The sequence below is a fragment of the Abramis brama genome (assembly GCF_963993115.1).
Source record: "Abramis brama genome assembly, chromosome: 22".
Taxonomy (NCBI): Eukaryota; Metazoa; Chordata; class Actinopteri; order Cypriniformes; family Leuciscidae; genus Abramis; species Abramis brama.
The window spans coordinates 26,337,266-26,354,457 of record NC_139984.1 but is presented as its reverse complement, the minus strand read 5'-3'; the positions used below and the strand labels follow the sequence as shown (position 1 = coordinate 26,354,457).

General features: G+C 36.2%; 2 protein-coding genes across 2 annotated transcripts in view; both read left to right on the top strand.

The window, feature by feature from the left end:
* Positions 1-8,559, top strand: part of acap3a (ArfGAP with coiled-coil, ankyrin repeat and PH domains 3a) — a 78,508-nt gene extending 69,949 nt beyond the window's left edge. The window contains exons 23-26 of the mRNA XM_084098603.1: positions 1,047-1,157; positions 2,431-2,492; positions 7,687-7,789; positions 7,891-8,559. Of these exons, the coding sequence (XP_083954729.1) occupies positions 1,047-1,157; positions 2,431-2,492; positions 7,687-7,789; positions 7,891-7,897 (283 nt within the window). The 3' untranslated portion in view covers positions 7,898-8,559. The remainder of the gene's footprint in view (positions 1-1,046; positions 1,158-2,430; positions 2,493-7,686; positions 7,790-7,890) is intronic.
* An 889-nt stretch (positions 8,560-9,448) lies between these two features.
* ube2j2 (ubiquitin-conjugating enzyme E2, J2) lies at positions 9,449-16,972 on the top strand. Its single transcript, XM_084098203.1, has 7 exons — positions 9,449-9,658; positions 10,156-10,286; positions 12,496-12,536; positions 12,629-12,731; positions 13,242-13,380; positions 15,188-15,268; positions 15,368-16,972. The coding sequence occupies exons 2-7, from the start codon at positions 10,156-10,158 to the stop codon at positions 15,650-15,652; spliced, it is 780 nt and encodes a 259-aa protein (XP_083954329.1). The 5' UTR covers positions 9,449-9,658; the 3' UTR covers positions 15,653-16,972.
* The last annotated feature ends 220 nt before the right edge of the window (positions 16,973-17,192 follow it).

Here is a 17,192-nt window from a genome sequence, read left to right as displayed (position 1 = left end):
ATCTGATCATAGCAACGTGGATATGTTTGCACGTGCTCTGCAATTCGGCACGTCACATTTATTTATATAGCACTTTATACAATAGATTGCTTAAAATCAAGCAGCTGTCAGTTGTCAGCTTGTCAGTGTCTCATTTCATTAGAAGTACAACTTCATTTTCTACTATAAAGCAGCTCTCCAGTGTGTTCATGTTTTCACTTGTGGACGTCTGTCCTCGACAGACTGAACAGGAGAAATGAACCAGAAAAGATTTCCACGTGAAATAAGGCGGAGCCTCCGCGCACACATACTTATTACGTAATCGTCACGGGCCAATGGTAGAACAAAGGTGTCTACCAGCCATAGCAAACTTTTCCAGAAAGTTCGCTTTGGCAAGCTGTTTCGAACTCTTAAAACGAACTTCGTTTTGGCCTGATTTTGTTCAAAATTACGTCACAGCAGAACGTTCTTCAATTTAGCTTGAATCATATCTCTTAAAAATAAAGGTTCTTTATCAGCATCAATGGTTCCAAAAAGAACCTTTAACATCCATGGAACCTTTCCACTGCACAAAAGTTGTTTTATAGTTGAAAAGGGTTCTTCAGATGATTCAAATGTTCTTCAGACTAAAAATGGTTATTTTAAGAACTGTCCACTGAAAGGTTCTTTGAGGAACCAAAATGGTTCTTCTATGGCATCACTTGGAAAATCCTGAGTGCAATATTCCCTCTATGAATCTATTTTACTTATTGGAACAGCCACAATACAGATTTTCCACAATACAAGTTTTACATCATTTTTACTCAGTATCTGAATACCCTACATTCATGTCCTGTTCTGTGATGTCTTAAATGGCAGCATCATTATACTTTTAATACATTCCATTGTACTGAATATATTTACCATATTCATGCACTGTGGTATTTACATGGTAAATATTTCAAAGAATACCATGGTTTTACCATTTTCATGAAATGATACATCGCTAAAAAAATGGTTTTGTCATGATAAGATGCTAAACTTTTCTGCAAGTGTATTTACTTGAACTTCTGCTGTTTTATTTCCAGTCAAGTGTGTTTGTTCCTGAAACGAGGAGCGACCCAGAACGATGGTGATGAGGATGGACAGGACCCGCTGAGCATAGCAGTTCAAGCTGCTAACGCTGACATAGTTACTCTGTAAGTTTATAAAGTTCCTATGTACCAGTATGTGCTTCTGTACGTTATACTCAATACACTATTGGTCAAAAGTTTGGGGTCAATACGATTATTTTTGGTCACACTTTAGATTAGGGTCCAATTCTCACTATTAACTAACTATTAACTAAGACTTTTGCCTCTGTAAACTGTTACGGCTTATTAATAATTAGTAAGGTAGTTGTTAATTTTAGGTATTGGTAGGATTAATATGTAAATGTAGAATATGATCATGCAGAATAAGGCATTAATATGTGCTTTATAAGTACTAATAAACAGCCAATATCGGGCCCTATGAAATCCATTTTATTTGTTCCCAAATTCCTTCTTTTTTTTTTTTTACTCCATTTTAATGGTTCAATTAAATTTTAGTAATCAAAAAGCATGTTTAATTAATTGAAAATATGAAACAATTTATTAAAAGTTTAACAAAAATTACGTTTAGGGCCCTATGAAATAATTTTTTTTTCTTAATTCCGTTTTATTTTTTACCAAATTCTGTTTTCTGTTTTTAAGTTTTCTGGATTCCATTTTAATGGTTTCATAAAATTTTAATAATAAAAAGCATGTCTAATTAATTTAATTCATAAAAAAAAAACAATTTATTCGTTTTAAAATAAAATTTAAATAAAAATAGAAATTCTGTTAAAATTTTTCTGGCAATCAATTTGTGCGGTTTAATATTCACAAACACTAGTCTATATCACGATTTGATTTAAGTATACTGACCTGATTTTTATTTATTCCTAAAACATTTTACTCTGTGCATTTTCCACATTATACAGTAAATGCAGTTTTTATGACTGGATTCTGCGATTCCATCCACGTTTTCCGCATCTCGGAAATCATAGGGCCCTAGCATGCTAATAAGCAACTAGTTAATGGGGAGAATAAAATTGATCAAAAGTGACTGTAAAAAAACATTTATAATGTTGCAAAATATTTTTATTTCAAATAAAAGTTCTTTTGAACTATATATTTATCAAAGAATCCTGAAAAGGTTTATCATGGTTTCCACAAAGATATTAAGCAGCACAACAGTTTTCAACATTGCTAATAATATTTTACAGTGTTTACCGTATTTTTTGATCAAATAAATACAGCCTCGGTGAGCATAAAATTATTTTGTTCAATAACATTAAAAAAATGTTACCAACCCCAAAGTTTTGAATGGTAGTGTATATAAGAAATTGTACAAAGTTTGATTCCAAATCAAACCTCTCTTTGTTTCTTCTCTCTGTTTCTCTCTGGACAGGTTACGTCTAGCACGTATGAACGAGGAGATGCGCGAGTCTGAGGGTCCGTTCGGTCAGCCAGGTCAATATTCTAGCAGCAGTCCCACAGAGCAGCAGTATAAGAAATGCATACAAGAGTTTATCTGTCTCAACATAGCAGAGTGCTAGAGAGCCCATCGTGGCGCTTTTCCCATCATCCCCAACAACACCTGCCATGTGTTTTTCTGTCCAGATTCCAGCTAAACCAGCTTCTGATGGGTTTAAATGGTTTCTAGCTGGTCAGAGTTGATCAGTACCCGGTCCAAGCTGGTTTAGGTGGTTAATCAGGCCCAGTTTAACCTAGTAGACCATCTTGCTCAAACTGGTTCCAACTGGTTAACCATATCCCACAACAGAACTTGTTAACCACTTCACATCACATTTCAAAGTTAGTCACATGATTGACTGGCCACCATAGTTCGGCCTAGCAAACAGTGGTGCTACTCATTTCAAGACAGTACCTGTGGGTTAGATAATTGTGGTGGTTTTGGTCAAATACCAGTTACTCAAAGCTTTGCGTCCAAAATCGCATACTCTCTTGAGTAGGTACTTATTCTGAATAAGTAATTACTTCACGACCACTAAAAAACTACATTCTATGTAGTATGGGTGTGTGTAGTTTCAATGTAATCCGGACGTACTAAATTCGCCATGTTGTCATTATCATGTGACCTACTAGCGTCAGTCACTTCACTGCCATTCACAAATCCTCTCCCGTGGCCTCATGGGATAGTAAAGTGTCCATCGTCTGCACACTTCAGAATCTCGCCGGAAGTCATCCGAATACTTTTCACCCACTCTTTTATGAGTACTGTGAATTCGGACATAATTCTTTTGTCACATACTGTTTTTCGCCTACTTTATAGTAGGGAAGTATGCGATTTCGGACGCAGCCACAGACTATTGCACTTTCACTCATCACTTACACTTCAACAGTATTATACAGTATGTTAGGCAGCGGTCTATCTATTCTAACAGTGTTTTAGAGGCATTTTTGTACACATGGTTTAAACCGATCGGCCTCTTAAAAACTGTTTTGTGCTTGCAAACGCATGAGGGAGAATGAGTGGGATCAAAAACTGTGATTATTATATGTCATAAATGTATAAAGTGTCTAATCTACTAACTGAAAACGTGATTTTGTCGACTTTAATGCCACTGTTATGCACTTTTTATTAACTCCACTGTCGTTTTTGTTTGCTTTTATGGTAGAAAATGCCTCAAATGTGATTTTTATGCTTTTATGAGGATCCACCCAGAGCAATAGTGCAATGATATAATGATTTTTTTTTTTGTATTGTGGTAACAGATTGTATTTTTGTAACTTCATATACTTGTGAATTTCACAGTTCACAACCAAACTCCAGGTCAGACACCAAAAACAAAATTGCCAATTTATTTACTGGGCTGTAAAATAAAGTACCGATTAACAATACACTACCATTCAAAAGTTTGGGGTTAGTATGATTTCGTAATATTTTTGAAAATAAGTATTTTATGTTCATCAGGGCTATATTTATTTGATGAAAAATACAGACAAAAACAGTAAATTGTGAAATATTATTACAATTTAACATAACTGTTTTCTATTTTAATAAATTTTAAAATGTAATTTATTCCTGTGATCAAAGCTGAATTTCCAGCATCATTACTCCAGTCTTCAGTGTCACATGATCCTTCAGAAATCATCTAATATGCTAAATTGCTGCTCAAGAAACATTTCTTATTATTATCAATGTTGAAAACAGTTGTGCTGCTTCATCTTTTTAGGGAAACATACTTTTTTCAAGATTCTTTGAATATAATGTTTAAAAAAAACGGCATTTAGAAATCTTTTTTAACATAATAATGCCTTAAATCTTACTGACCCCAAACTTTTGAGCAGTAGCGTATGTTATTGTATAATGCAGTAGTTTTATTTGTGTTTGTTAATCTTCAGTGCATTGATTGCTGTTGCTCTGGTCTGTTTGGTTTCCTGCTGCTTTTTGCCCTTCATGAATCTGTGTGCGAATGAAATCTCATAATACAGTCTCAATTTCCAAACTTCTGCTTTAAAATGGAGTGGATACCATAAAGCATGAGCATATCTAACTATTGGATGACATTGTAAGCGAGTTAACGTGTGATGTCAATCATGTATATTTATTCCTGGCAGTCCTAACTGAGACGTGTTCTCATGGTGTGTTTTGATTATGTAAACTCGGATGTGTACCATCACTTTAACTCAAGATCTCAACCAAAGACCACAGACATGTTAGTGTATAAGGACTCCTTTTCCCAAAGCAATCATAAACACAGCACTTGTTGGGAGAAAATTCATTTGTAAATGTGTTATTTGTAGTTTGTGAACAGGCTAGGTTACTGTAAAGTTGTTCCCCGAAATGTACCGAGTGAAAGGTCACTGGTTGGTGTGTGTCGTCTTCGTCTCGCTGGCCAATGAAATCGTAGCACTTTCTGTTTATCGTTTTGTGAATATCGAATCAGTATGACTCCTGAAGCAGCGAAAAACTGAACAACCAAAAGCATCTTTTTATTCAAAATAAATAAAATAATGCACCAATACCATATAAAAAGATTGATTTCTAGATGGTGGCTGTAGCACATAACCTCTTCTACTGCTTGCTTTCATATTTCTGCTTTTTTTTTTCCATGTTGGTGTCATGCTGCGATTTTTGTAAAAAAAAAAAAAAAAAAAAAAAGTCTGAATATTGTATAACTGAAGATTCTTGTGTAAATTAGAACCTCTGCAACTTCTATTTTTTTTTTGCTCTTTTTTTGCTTTCTGCCCTTTTATCTGTCATTTCCTTCTAAACCGAAAAGAATCATGACAATAAATGAAACGTGAATGAAGTACTAACTGCTTGTGCTTGGCTTTTCTTCTTCTGCCTCTTTCTTCTGTCTGCGGAGTTATTATACAACTGTCTGCATTAACACAACTCACTCATCAACCCAAGTTTGCTGCTGTAAGGTTTTGAGGATATTACTTTTTTCTTCTTGGATCTTCTATGATTTTTTTGAACCCTCAAGATTTATTCTTATGTTTGGGGCCTTAGAGACCCTGATAATTTACATGTAAAAATAATCATAATATTTTTTTAATTAACATTTTCTGCACAGAAAAAAATTATTACTTTTGATTATCAATGTTGAAAATGGTTGTGCTGCTTAATAATTTTGTGGAAACGATACTTTTTTTTTCAAAGGCAAAGCATTTATTTAAAAAAAAAAAATGTAACCATGTAAAAGTCTGTTACTGTCAGTTTTGATCAATTTAATGCATCCTTGCATTAAAAATATTAATTCCTTTTTAAAAAAAATCTTAATGATCACAAAATCTTAAACAATAGTGTATGTCGTATTATTACGAATCGTTGACAAACAAAGCAAACAAAAAAGTTTGTGTGTGTTTATGTGGTACTTAACAAAAATATTTATTAAAAAAAATTCTATTAGAAACAGTTAATGCAATCATATATATATATATATATATATATATATATATATATATATATATATATATATATATATGCCAATTCAATTGATTGCATTAAATGTTTTAATAGAATATTTTTTTTATAAATATTTTTAAGTACCACATAAAATAATTTAGTTTGTACCTCGGTTTGTAAAATAACTCGTACCTCAGTTTGTAAAAAAAATATAAAAAAAGGCAACAAACGTGTTGACAGAAATGCACAACAGGCAGGCCATGACATGGTTGTCCCATAGACTTCTATTATAAGTTTACAAAATTCAACAGAACTCAACTTCTTTTCAAACAGAAATATCTCTTTAAATGGTTCTCCTGCAAACACTAGTCAGTACGCATGAGTACCCGTCCTGGGAAGACAGGGACAGTCTTCTCGTTGTAAATCAAGCATGAGAAATTCACACAGTTTGGCAGTGTGTTCAAACCCACCCTTTTGTCCCCTCTAAAGTTTCAGTTGTTGTCATGGTTATAAGACGATACAAAGACCCTATATGGCACAAAGATCTGGAGAAGGTTCATTTTGATGGGCGTGCTTTACTGTGTCGTTTCTGTCCCTTAATTCTAAAGTGAATTAAAATGTGCTGAAAACACTTATTGTAATAGACTTATTCGCCTTGCTTACTTTGCCTGCTTTTGCATTAGTAAAGTAGTAGTAAACTAAACTTCTAACTTAAGATAACTATTGCTATAAGCTTGTTTCCACCGCAGAATAAAAAATAAAAGGTAATTGTGACTTTTTATCTCACAATTCTGACTTTTTTCATGCAATTACGAGTTTATATCTCACAATTCTTCAAAAAAAAGTCTGAATTTCGAGTTTATGTCTTGCAAATCTGACTATATTTCACAACTCTGAGTTTATAATTCGCAATTCTGACTTTTTTATAACTCAACACTGATGTCTATGGTAGCGATCAAAATAGAGCAAATCCCCTTTTGAAAGTAACATGGCGCTTCAAATAACGATTGTATCGTTACACCAGTAGGTGGCGACAAGTGACTGTAAAAAAATTATTTGTCATTGAATCGTTCATTCAAGAGATTCCTTCAAAAACGCTGATTCATCCAGTAATAAAACAAGTGAAGTATTTGTAGCTGTGTCTCATTTTGAAGACTGTGTCCTCTGGAGGTCGCATTTGTCAGCCGTGTACGTCATCACATTATGTCTTATTTCAGAAAAGTAACCATTATTTAATTTCTTGTGAAGCATAAATTGTTGTAATTCCCTAATGACTTTGGAATATAATGGTTACTTTACTGAAATGAGGCAGCCTCTATGACGTACGCGGCTAACAAATCTTCGAAATGAGACACAGCTTGTGAGTGAGTCATTGAATCATTCATTCAAGAGATTTGTTCAAAAACGCTGATTCATCCAGTAATGAAACAAGTGGAGTCTTCATGAGTGAGTCATTGAATCATTCATTCAAAAAAATCCATTCTAATTAATTAAACATTTTCAAAAAGACTGCAGCAATTAATATTTTGTCAGAACCTCTAGTAAATTAAATGTAAAAAATCATGATTCTCAATTTATCGTGCTGCTCTTCTTACAAATCAGACTTTTTTTAACCGAATTGTGAGATATCAACTCGTAATTGCAAAGTTATAAAGTCCAAACTCGCAATTGTGAGATTAAAAATTTACAATTTTCTTTTTTGTTCCGTGACTATCGTTCCGTTCACATTACAGCTGCATTTTAGGAGTTTTGTATAGTGAAAATTGACTGTGTTTGCTCCCGTTTTAGGTGACACCACCTACCTGGATATTTTCCGGGAGTTTTCCCATATGGCATCCCACAATCCTGAGAAGCTGAAGCGGAGGAGCGTTCACTTCCGTCACTCCTTCAGGTGAAATCCGTTGAGTAATCTGTTAGATAAATGCAAATATTGCTTTATAAACACAAACACACACACATATAACTTAAATATTTCTTCTTAATCTCTTCCAGAGTATGAACGATCAACCCTGTCAAACTTTGGACACCAAACAAGCTGGAGCAGAAGACACTTTGATTAGCTGATATAATAAGTGTGATGGAGATGAGCGTGAAGGACTTGAAACAAAAATTGTGGTCGTGTTGAATGTTTTTAATGATTTAATTTTATTTTTTGTAGCTTAATGGGGGTCAGCTGGACTTAACCCCCAATGTTTTGTGTTTGTTTTCTTCATTTGCATTCTCCTTTTTTTTAGCCATAGACAGTAACAGACATCCAAACATCTACAATTTATGGTTACCCGTCTGTTAAAACATATAATCAAAAGATCATGCATGAATGCTTTCCCATTTTACATTTCATCTCAGTACTCTTACAAGCATCACTATTACCCTCTATTATAAAACATATCCAGCACTGATTTTCCTTTTCCTCTTTTTGAAAGCAGTTGAAATGATAAGGAAGTTGTTTTTGGAGAATCTGCAGTGATTTTGTCTGTTGCTGTAGTGATGAATGTACTGTTTTGTATTGACTATGCTGGTGTAGTCTATATATTTTATCTGTACAGCCACTATAAATCATTGCAAATTCAAATGCAGATATTGTATATTGTCTTTTTAGATGCAAATTGATAATATAAAATGATGGTATTTTGTAAAAATGCAAAAAGTGGTAAATAAATATCTCTAAAAAAATGTTTTTTCTTCAAAAATTGTGATTTAAAATTATGATTTAGCTGTATATTAATCAGGGTTATTTACGCATACTGCATGAAAAGTAAGGTAAAGGTGATACATTAGGTATATGTTAGGACATTAAGATGGACAGGAATCAGGACAAGACACCCTTTCGGAGTTACCTTACATTTGTGCATCCACAAGAAGTGGACATTGAGAATCGAGATTTCATCCATCCCGGACGATTGAATTGGTCTTATGAGCCAGTTCTTTAGTGAATCTAAAACATTCGGTGCGACTCGCAAACGAATGACTCTTGTGAACCGGTTCTTTATAGTGAGTTCAAAAGGACCATATAAAAAAAACTGTAATATTGAGTCAGTCAATATAATACATATAAAAACACAAACCAACACATTCTCATCTTTGAAAGGTCATCCCATTTCTTTGGGATTTTTAATCTCTGCGGTTAAGAAGCTGCGCAATGTTGTGGTATCAACAATCATTATTCTTAATTTGAGTGACGACACGCTGACCGTTCCAAGATGGCGGGCGCACCGACGTGTCTGGGGCGGTCGATTGTGGATAAATGACTCTTACGAGTCGGTTCTTTAGACCTATATCAATGACTGCTTATATGTGTTCATATGACGTGTAGTTAAAGATACACATTTTGTATAAATAATGTGATAATAACTAATAATACTAGACAAATCACTAATAATTAATTCATTATTTTTAAAACAATTCATAAAAAAATCCCGTCGTTAAAATCCTTACAATTCCCATCGATACTCCTAAAACGCATTTCTTTTTCATGTGTGTGCAACCCGCTCAGTTTTATGTCAGTTTACGTCAGACGTTTATTTTGAAAAGCTACCGAATGCTTTTCAGAACTTTTATTTTGTCATTTTACATCATCACTTCCTTGTGTTGCGGTAGCCATATTGGCATGGGGGATAGATGACAATTTCACCTTAGCCGAAGAGCTACATTTTTGTTATTTTTGAAAGTTTATCAAGTGCGTATTCACTCTGAACTAAAGGGACATCAATATATCACCACAATTTGACCCTGGTCGATCCCGTGGAGGGCGTTGAAAGAGGTGAGACGAAGCCGTTAAAAATCCCCTTTCAGTGTCTAAGGCTGTGTTTTAAAACCTAGCGAACTATCTAACGTTACTTATCTATTTACACCTGTCTGTCATTGTTATTGTCTCATTTTGTCTACAGTTGCTGACAATGAAGGTGTTAACCGCTCTATAAACATACGCTTCCACGTTGTTGTAAAAAGCACAACAGTTTGGTCATTATTTGCTTAAATGTCTGACGTTGTGTATTTAACGTTAATTGTGTAACGTTACAGTTTAGTGTATTGATAAGACGATGTAACATTGTTTTCAGTCTGTGTCAAGCTGCTTCCTTATTGACAATCGTAACAACATGATTGCAGTTAATGTCAACAAACATGATCTGAAGAATAGCGTTGATTTATTTCAGGCTTTTTAGATTATTTAGAATATTCTGTTGTTTCATATTAGTGTATTTTATGAAGAATAGGAAGTGTTCATTGTGTAACTGAGAGTACCATGTGATTTCACAGATGAGCAACAACTTAAACAAGAGGGCCCCAACAACAGCAACACAGCGGTTAAAACAGGACTACCTCCGCATCAAGAAAGATCCAGTTCCGTATATCTGTGCTGAACCTCTGCCCTCCAACATCTTGGAATGGTACATTTGATTTCCTTTAAAATTTTATAGATGGATAGATAGATAGACAGACTTCCTGTTTTTTTTATTGCATAGTGATTTGAGTTTGGAAATGTCAAGTTTGACTCTTAACTCTTAAAGTTCCCCGTTACACGTTTTCAAATATTACCTTTCATGTAGTGTGTAATATAGCTGTTTGTGAATGCAATATAAAACATAATATATTGTATTTTATATAATACAATATACAAAAATAAATCTTTATTGAGCAAACTCATAAGTTTGCTATAAATAGTGTGCATATTAGGTGAATATATGAATGAAATTTGGACGTACTACATCCGCCATGTTGTACACAAGTGATAAATAAAGTTATTGTCACCTAAAAGAAAGATCTGATTCTGAACTGTGTGAAAAGAGTCGTCAGTAATTATTCTTACTTCCTGCACAAACCTACATAGGTTGATAACAAATTTGCATAATGCCACCAGCCTGTTGTCTTCATTGGCTGCTTGCGAACAACGTCTACTTTGCCCCGCCCTCAAACGCTGTAGTTGTAGCTAAGGCCTGGAAGAGTTTAGTTTGTGTGTCGACATGTCAAGAAGACGCTTTTTTCTGCACTGCAAAAGCATATCCATATCCATAGACTTGGCCATCTGACCAATTAGAGCAGAGTTAGAGAAACTGAATCATTTATCGAACCGTGTCAGACACTGTGAGAAAAGAGGAGTTGCTGCAATGTATATTATGGGAAATTTAAAGTGTTTTTTGGCCTTGGATGCATGTAAACCTGTTGTATGAGACCTCAAGGCAAAATTAGGAACTTTTAAAATTGCATAATTGGGACACTTCCTTTATAATCGGTTTTATAATTTCCATTGTATTGAGCAGAATGTTCATTCTGCATCCATACAATGAAAGTGAATGGAGACGGGTGCTTATGAGTTCTTGAAAAGACACAAAAAAACACCATGAAAAGTGGTCTATATGGATCAAAACAATACATTCCAAGTCTTATGAAGCTGCATGATAGCTTTCTGTGAGGATTCAGACAGAAATGTGAGTGCACTGCCTATATGGGCTATTTTTATGGTGCTTTTTTGTCCCTTTTGAAGCTTGACAGCCGAATATCTATCACTGTGCTTTTGCTGCATGGAAAAAGTTTAACTGAAAGCAACTTGCACTGACATATCCTAATCCCATTATTTTGTCTCAAGATGCACATCAGTAATGTTTTTTTTGTTTTTTTCTAAGGCACATTTATAAAAACTACTTAAAGGTCCCGTATTATGCCCCTTTTCACAAGATGTAAAATAAGTCTCTGATGTCCCCAGAGTGTGTATGTGAAGTTTCAGCTCAAAATACCCAACAGATCATTTTTTACAGCATGTTTAAATTGTCATTTTTTGGGGCTCAGAAAAACGCGCTGTTTTAGTGTGTGCCCTTTAAATGCAAATAAGCTGCTGCTGGACGACCCAGGGGGCGGAGCTTCATGAGCTCGCGCTCAGTCTCTCAGGACAATTTCATCTCACGGAATGATGATAATATCAGAAACTCTCAGTAACGTGTTCATTTCGAGTCAGACAATAATGCCTACAGAGTCAGAGTGCTGTATAGAGATGAAACAGGTATAGTTTAGTAGTTTAATTACGGTTATTATAACGTATTTGTCATCTGCTTGTATGTATCCATTATTTATTAATAGCCTACAAGTCTGCTGTCTGAATGATGATCAAACATATACTGATGAGTTTAATAAAGTTTATTGTACATCACACAAAAGATGAAGCGTCAGTTTTACTTCAGAAAATCACCGTAAGAGCTGAGTAAACACAGTAAGTTATAAGAAGTGCGCAAGTACGAATTTCGGTAGAGTTGAGGGAGCATTCCTGTGGGCGGAGGTTAGTCAAAAAACGGTTCTAGTGACGTCATTAAAGAAGGAAGTAGAGGGATGTAGTCCAAACGGGCCGTTCGTTGTAGGCGACTTCTGTTAAATAAAATATCTCGCTTGGCATTGAACTTTGAGCTTTATAATTTTACAGATATTATTTATGCTCTAACAGTAACATTACACACTAACTAAAGTTTGAAACATGGGATCACGAAGAACGGGACCTTTAAATGGCCTAATCCTGGCTTAATCTAAGCCCTGTGTGAAACCGGGCCTTAATGTTTTAATGGTTGTAATCATATCACTCTAGATACTATCACATGTTTCCTTCTCTTTCAGGCATTATCTAGTACGTGGCCCTGAGAAAACTCCATATGAAGGTGACTTCCCTCTTTAATTTCTTAGTGCTTCCCTTTGTAAACTGCTTTGTGCAATATCTGCTTCATTTTGACTTGTCTTTTGTTTTTCGTAGGTGGTTACTATCATGGCAAACTGATTTTCCCAAGGGAATTTCCCTTTAAACCACCGAGCATATACATGATCACACCCAACGGCAGATTTAAATGTAATACAAGGTAAACAAAATGTAATCTTTTCAAACTCAGTCTTTCTTTTTTTAAATTTAGGCCCTTACTAAGGGCATTACACAATCCTGAGTGCCTTATTGCTGCTATGAAATGTTTACAATATTTAAAAAGAAAAATCTTTGAGCAAACTCATGAATTTGCTATAAATAGTGTGCATACAGGTAGTATGAATGAAATTTGGACGTACTACATCCGCCATGTTGTTACTGTCACGTGACCTACCAGCATCAGTTGCATCGCTTCACTTCCATTCATAAATCCTCTCCCGTGGCCTCATGGGATTGTGAAGTGTCCATCGAATTCAGAATTTTTTTAATACTATATATTCGGACATACTACTCTATTGGCGCACTGTTTTTCGCGTACCATCTAGTAGGGAAGTATATGATTTCGGACGCAGTGATAGAGTTCATAATAAGTCTTTCTTGTACACTTGAATCAGAAGAACAATACAGTTCCTGCATAATGACTAGCTTTCGCTCTCTCTTTCTCTTTCAGGTTGTGTCTTTCCATCACAGATTTTCACCCTGACACGTGGAACCCTGCGTGGTCTGTGTCCACCATCTTAACCGGCCTCCTGAGCTTCATGGTTGAAAAAGGCCCGACTCTCGGCAGCATCGAAACCTCTGACTTCACAGTGAGTGTCACGCTGATTTAAAGTGAACAGTGAAATGCTTTAAGCTGTGTTTCTTCTCATGATGTTTTTATTTTTATTAAAGGAATAATTCAAAGACTGGGTAAACCCAGCCTGATCTGCCGGCGACTTGATTTCGCCCTGCATCTCAGGCTGGAACCCTGTACATTTATCTCTGCTGCTTCCTTTACAAATTTGCAGGAACCAATCACAAACTGGCTTATCCACCTGGCGCCCTATTGGCGGGTTTAATCCAATCCAATTCCAGAGCCGTTACGGCTCTGTCCAATTCCTTTTAACCTCTCGACGATGCTCAATGGCTTCTTTTTAGCAAATAAATCGCTCGAGTGGGTGTAAATACCACCAACTTTCATGTTTGTTTTTTTTAACCTGCAAAAATCGCTCGATTCCATTGCTGCTTCTGCAAATCGCTGATCAACACGTTTGGTTACACGTTTCCTGCCTGGAGTTTGTGCGTCCTTCTGCAAAGTACGTCACCCGGATCGTTGGTCTGATTGGTTGAAGGACTATCCAATTGCGTACGGAGTCATTTGAACTATGCCCGTTGATCACGCCTCTTGTGCAGTAGAAAATACAGAGCAGACTCCCCAGAACAATGTTCAATCTTAAAAGATTGAGCTTGGTCTGGTGATAGCCAGACTAAATAATTCACCCAAGTGAATAAATAATTTAGGGCTGCCCCCTAACAGTCGACTAAAAGAGGCTTAGTTGACCAAAAATGTTATTAGTCGGTAAGTTGCAGAAAAAACAAAACTGGTGGCGAAATCACGCAGTCTGTGAGGGATAGACCGTTAACGGCAGGTCCTTGTGGTAAATACAGTATGTCGGGCAGGAAATCCAAACGTTCGCCTATCATCCATCTACCTCTAATATGGCTTATCATTTGATATTGATGTAAGTAGTAGCAACTTTACATGGCCGCTCGCTCTAATGTTAACCTAGATTAATGTGCATTATTATAATGCGCTTATCCAAGTGTTTGTGTGGAGAACGCGTTCACTGCATGACTACAGGCACTGGCACGATCACTTGTATTTAATTTAAACTACTCCGTCATTTTTGGTCTTACATCAGAGTAGCCTAATACATCATTTGAAATGGACATATTTTATTTGTGTGCACTCACAATAACAACTAAAGGTGTTCCTTTGTTAAATAAAGAAAAACAAACAGGATGCACCTTCTGCTGTCTCTGTCTCTGTGAATGGAAGTTTTTCCTTTGTGTTTTTTGTGTACAGACGACAATATTGTCAAAACGATCCCCTTTCACATGGATCCACGAAAATGACTAAAAATGCTGTATTATGCTGCTAGGCCAGTAGTTGGCGCCGGAGTTTAAAAAACACTGAAAACACAGTAATCGTGTAAATGAACGGCCAAAACACATATAAAGTTTTCTGTTTTTAGTTGAGAAAAGTGTCGTGTAAATGGCTCCTAATGTGCAAATCAGTCAAATCCTGTAACGTGGCCTTTGTTAAATGCAGTCTACTGCAAGATGTGCTTGATATTAAAAAGAGATATTAAAAGTGTAAAAGAGAACTTGTGCTGTTCCCCGTTCCCCGGGTGCTGGCCACTTTTAAGTGGCATTTTTGTAAGGCTGGAGTTGATTTTATCCATCAGAAATTGTTTGGATATACAAAAGTGGGCATTGCATTCAGGATTTGTGAAATAATTCAAAATGGAGAGTTCATAATTTTATTTTAATTCGAAAAAATTCTTGAAATGTGCACGAACACAAGTTAACAAGATCAGTTTTAATGCCGTGCTTGTTTGAATGTGTTCCCTGCAGAAAAGACAGTTGGCCTCCCAGAGTCTTGCGTTCAACATCAAGGACAAAGTCTTCTGTGAACTGTTTCCAGATGTTGTTGAAGTAAGTGGCAGACTTCCTCACAGATGTATGCATGAGCGGTAAGCACATTATTTCAACAAGTGTATTAATACTTGATCCCGTTCGCCCCCCGTGAAACAGGAGATCAAGCAGAAGCAGCGTATGCAGGAAGAGCTCAGGTCTCGCTCACAGGCGCTGCCCCTCCCTGACGTGGTGCCGGATGGTGAAGCCCATCACGCTCAAAACGGCCACCTCCCCCTGAACGGGCATCTGCCCCCGGGTGCGGCACACCCGCCCGACCTCCAGCAGGTCAACCGTAACCATGGACTCCTGGGTGGAGCGCTCGCTAATTTGTTCGTCATTGTAGGCTTCGCCGCTTTCGCCTACACGGTCAAGTATGTTCTGCGGAGCATCGCGCAGGAATGAATCGCCCAATGAGAACCATCGACAGGACTGGAAGGCTGGTGCTGTTCTCACGACCAAATAAAACGAAGCAGTGTCCTGTTAATGAAATTGAGAGCTTGGTGATTTCCTCCATAGTGGTGACAACCAGATCTCGTGTAACACGGCCACTTAAAGGTCAAGGTCACATGAACGGATGGCTTTATTAATATGTAAGGAAATTTAAAAAAAATATATAAAAAAAAAAAGAAGCAAATTTTCTACCTTACACAGTTCCCAAAGGAAGCCAACTTCATGTGACCATGAAATTAACCAGAGTGGGCTTTTTTTTAAAGGCCTGAATCAGCATTTGTTGTTTTACATGTTTCTCATTGATCTAAGATTTTAAAATCTGCGCATATAGTATGCTGGGTTTTTATGTGGAAGATTAAAAGAGAAAAAAAAAAGTCAGAACATTCCTTAAAAACAAAAGGAAAAAAACAGTTCTGATGTGTGTCGCACCACTTATTGCTGTGACGAAAATCCCAGAGTATTTTATGTAATGGAAATGGCTCGACTGTAAACATGCTTAACCGATGGAAACTTGTTCTTAAATGCATTTGTGCTCGCTTGCGCTACGCCAACCGTAACAACAAGTTAGGCCGGGAGAGAAGCGGTGTGAAATGAATTATTTGTCCTCTGTTTGTCTGTGATGCGACGCTCCAAGTGTACATTAACTTTCTTTCAGAGGGGAGTCACCGTCGGCTGAGAGAGAAGTATATGAACTCATTTTTTTAGGCCATGCAACACTATAAATTGTTTTTGTGCAATATGTAGGATTGTCAGCACTACTTGGCTTTCACGATACACAGCACTTCTTTTGTTTCCAAGGGTTGTGATTTTATGCAATAATTCTTAATAAATTGAAAAATCCATTTAATTCTTGTTATAAACACAGGCAGGTGAATATGCATTCAATTCTTACATTTCCTGTTATACTGTAAGATCTTTGGTTGTTTTTATTAGGAAAAGTACCTCGGGTTGCACAAGTAATTCACAATGAAGACTTGCTAGTCGAAGTCTAGTTTGCTGAGACCTATCTGCACGGCAAAACATCTCTTTCTGGGTCAGGACGGTCGTGCCGCTGCTCGTTCTGACTCGGGAGTGAAGTAATACTCATTATTGTGCCAGAATGTTCTGGTCTCCCCCAATTCAAGTGTTCTGAAGTCCCGATAGTAGCAGTAATACGTTTTTCAGCACCTCCATGGACACTGTTGATCGATATCCTTTCCTTTAGAGGGGTGTGTAATCCGAGATAGTCATGTTGTGTTTACATTTTGAATAAATAATATTCTATTAAAGAAAGAGTTTGTTCATTTGTGATTCAACTCCACTTCTTGCATTGTTGCTTTTGACGAAATATGCAATGTCAGCTGTGAACATATTCAGATGTTGTACTGAAGTTAAAATACTCTTCGAAAACACAAATTACAGGCATGTTATTTACAATCACTAAAATGAAATTGCATTTGAATACTCCCAAGTCCCTTAAAATATTAGCACATGGATATTTGTATACATGCAA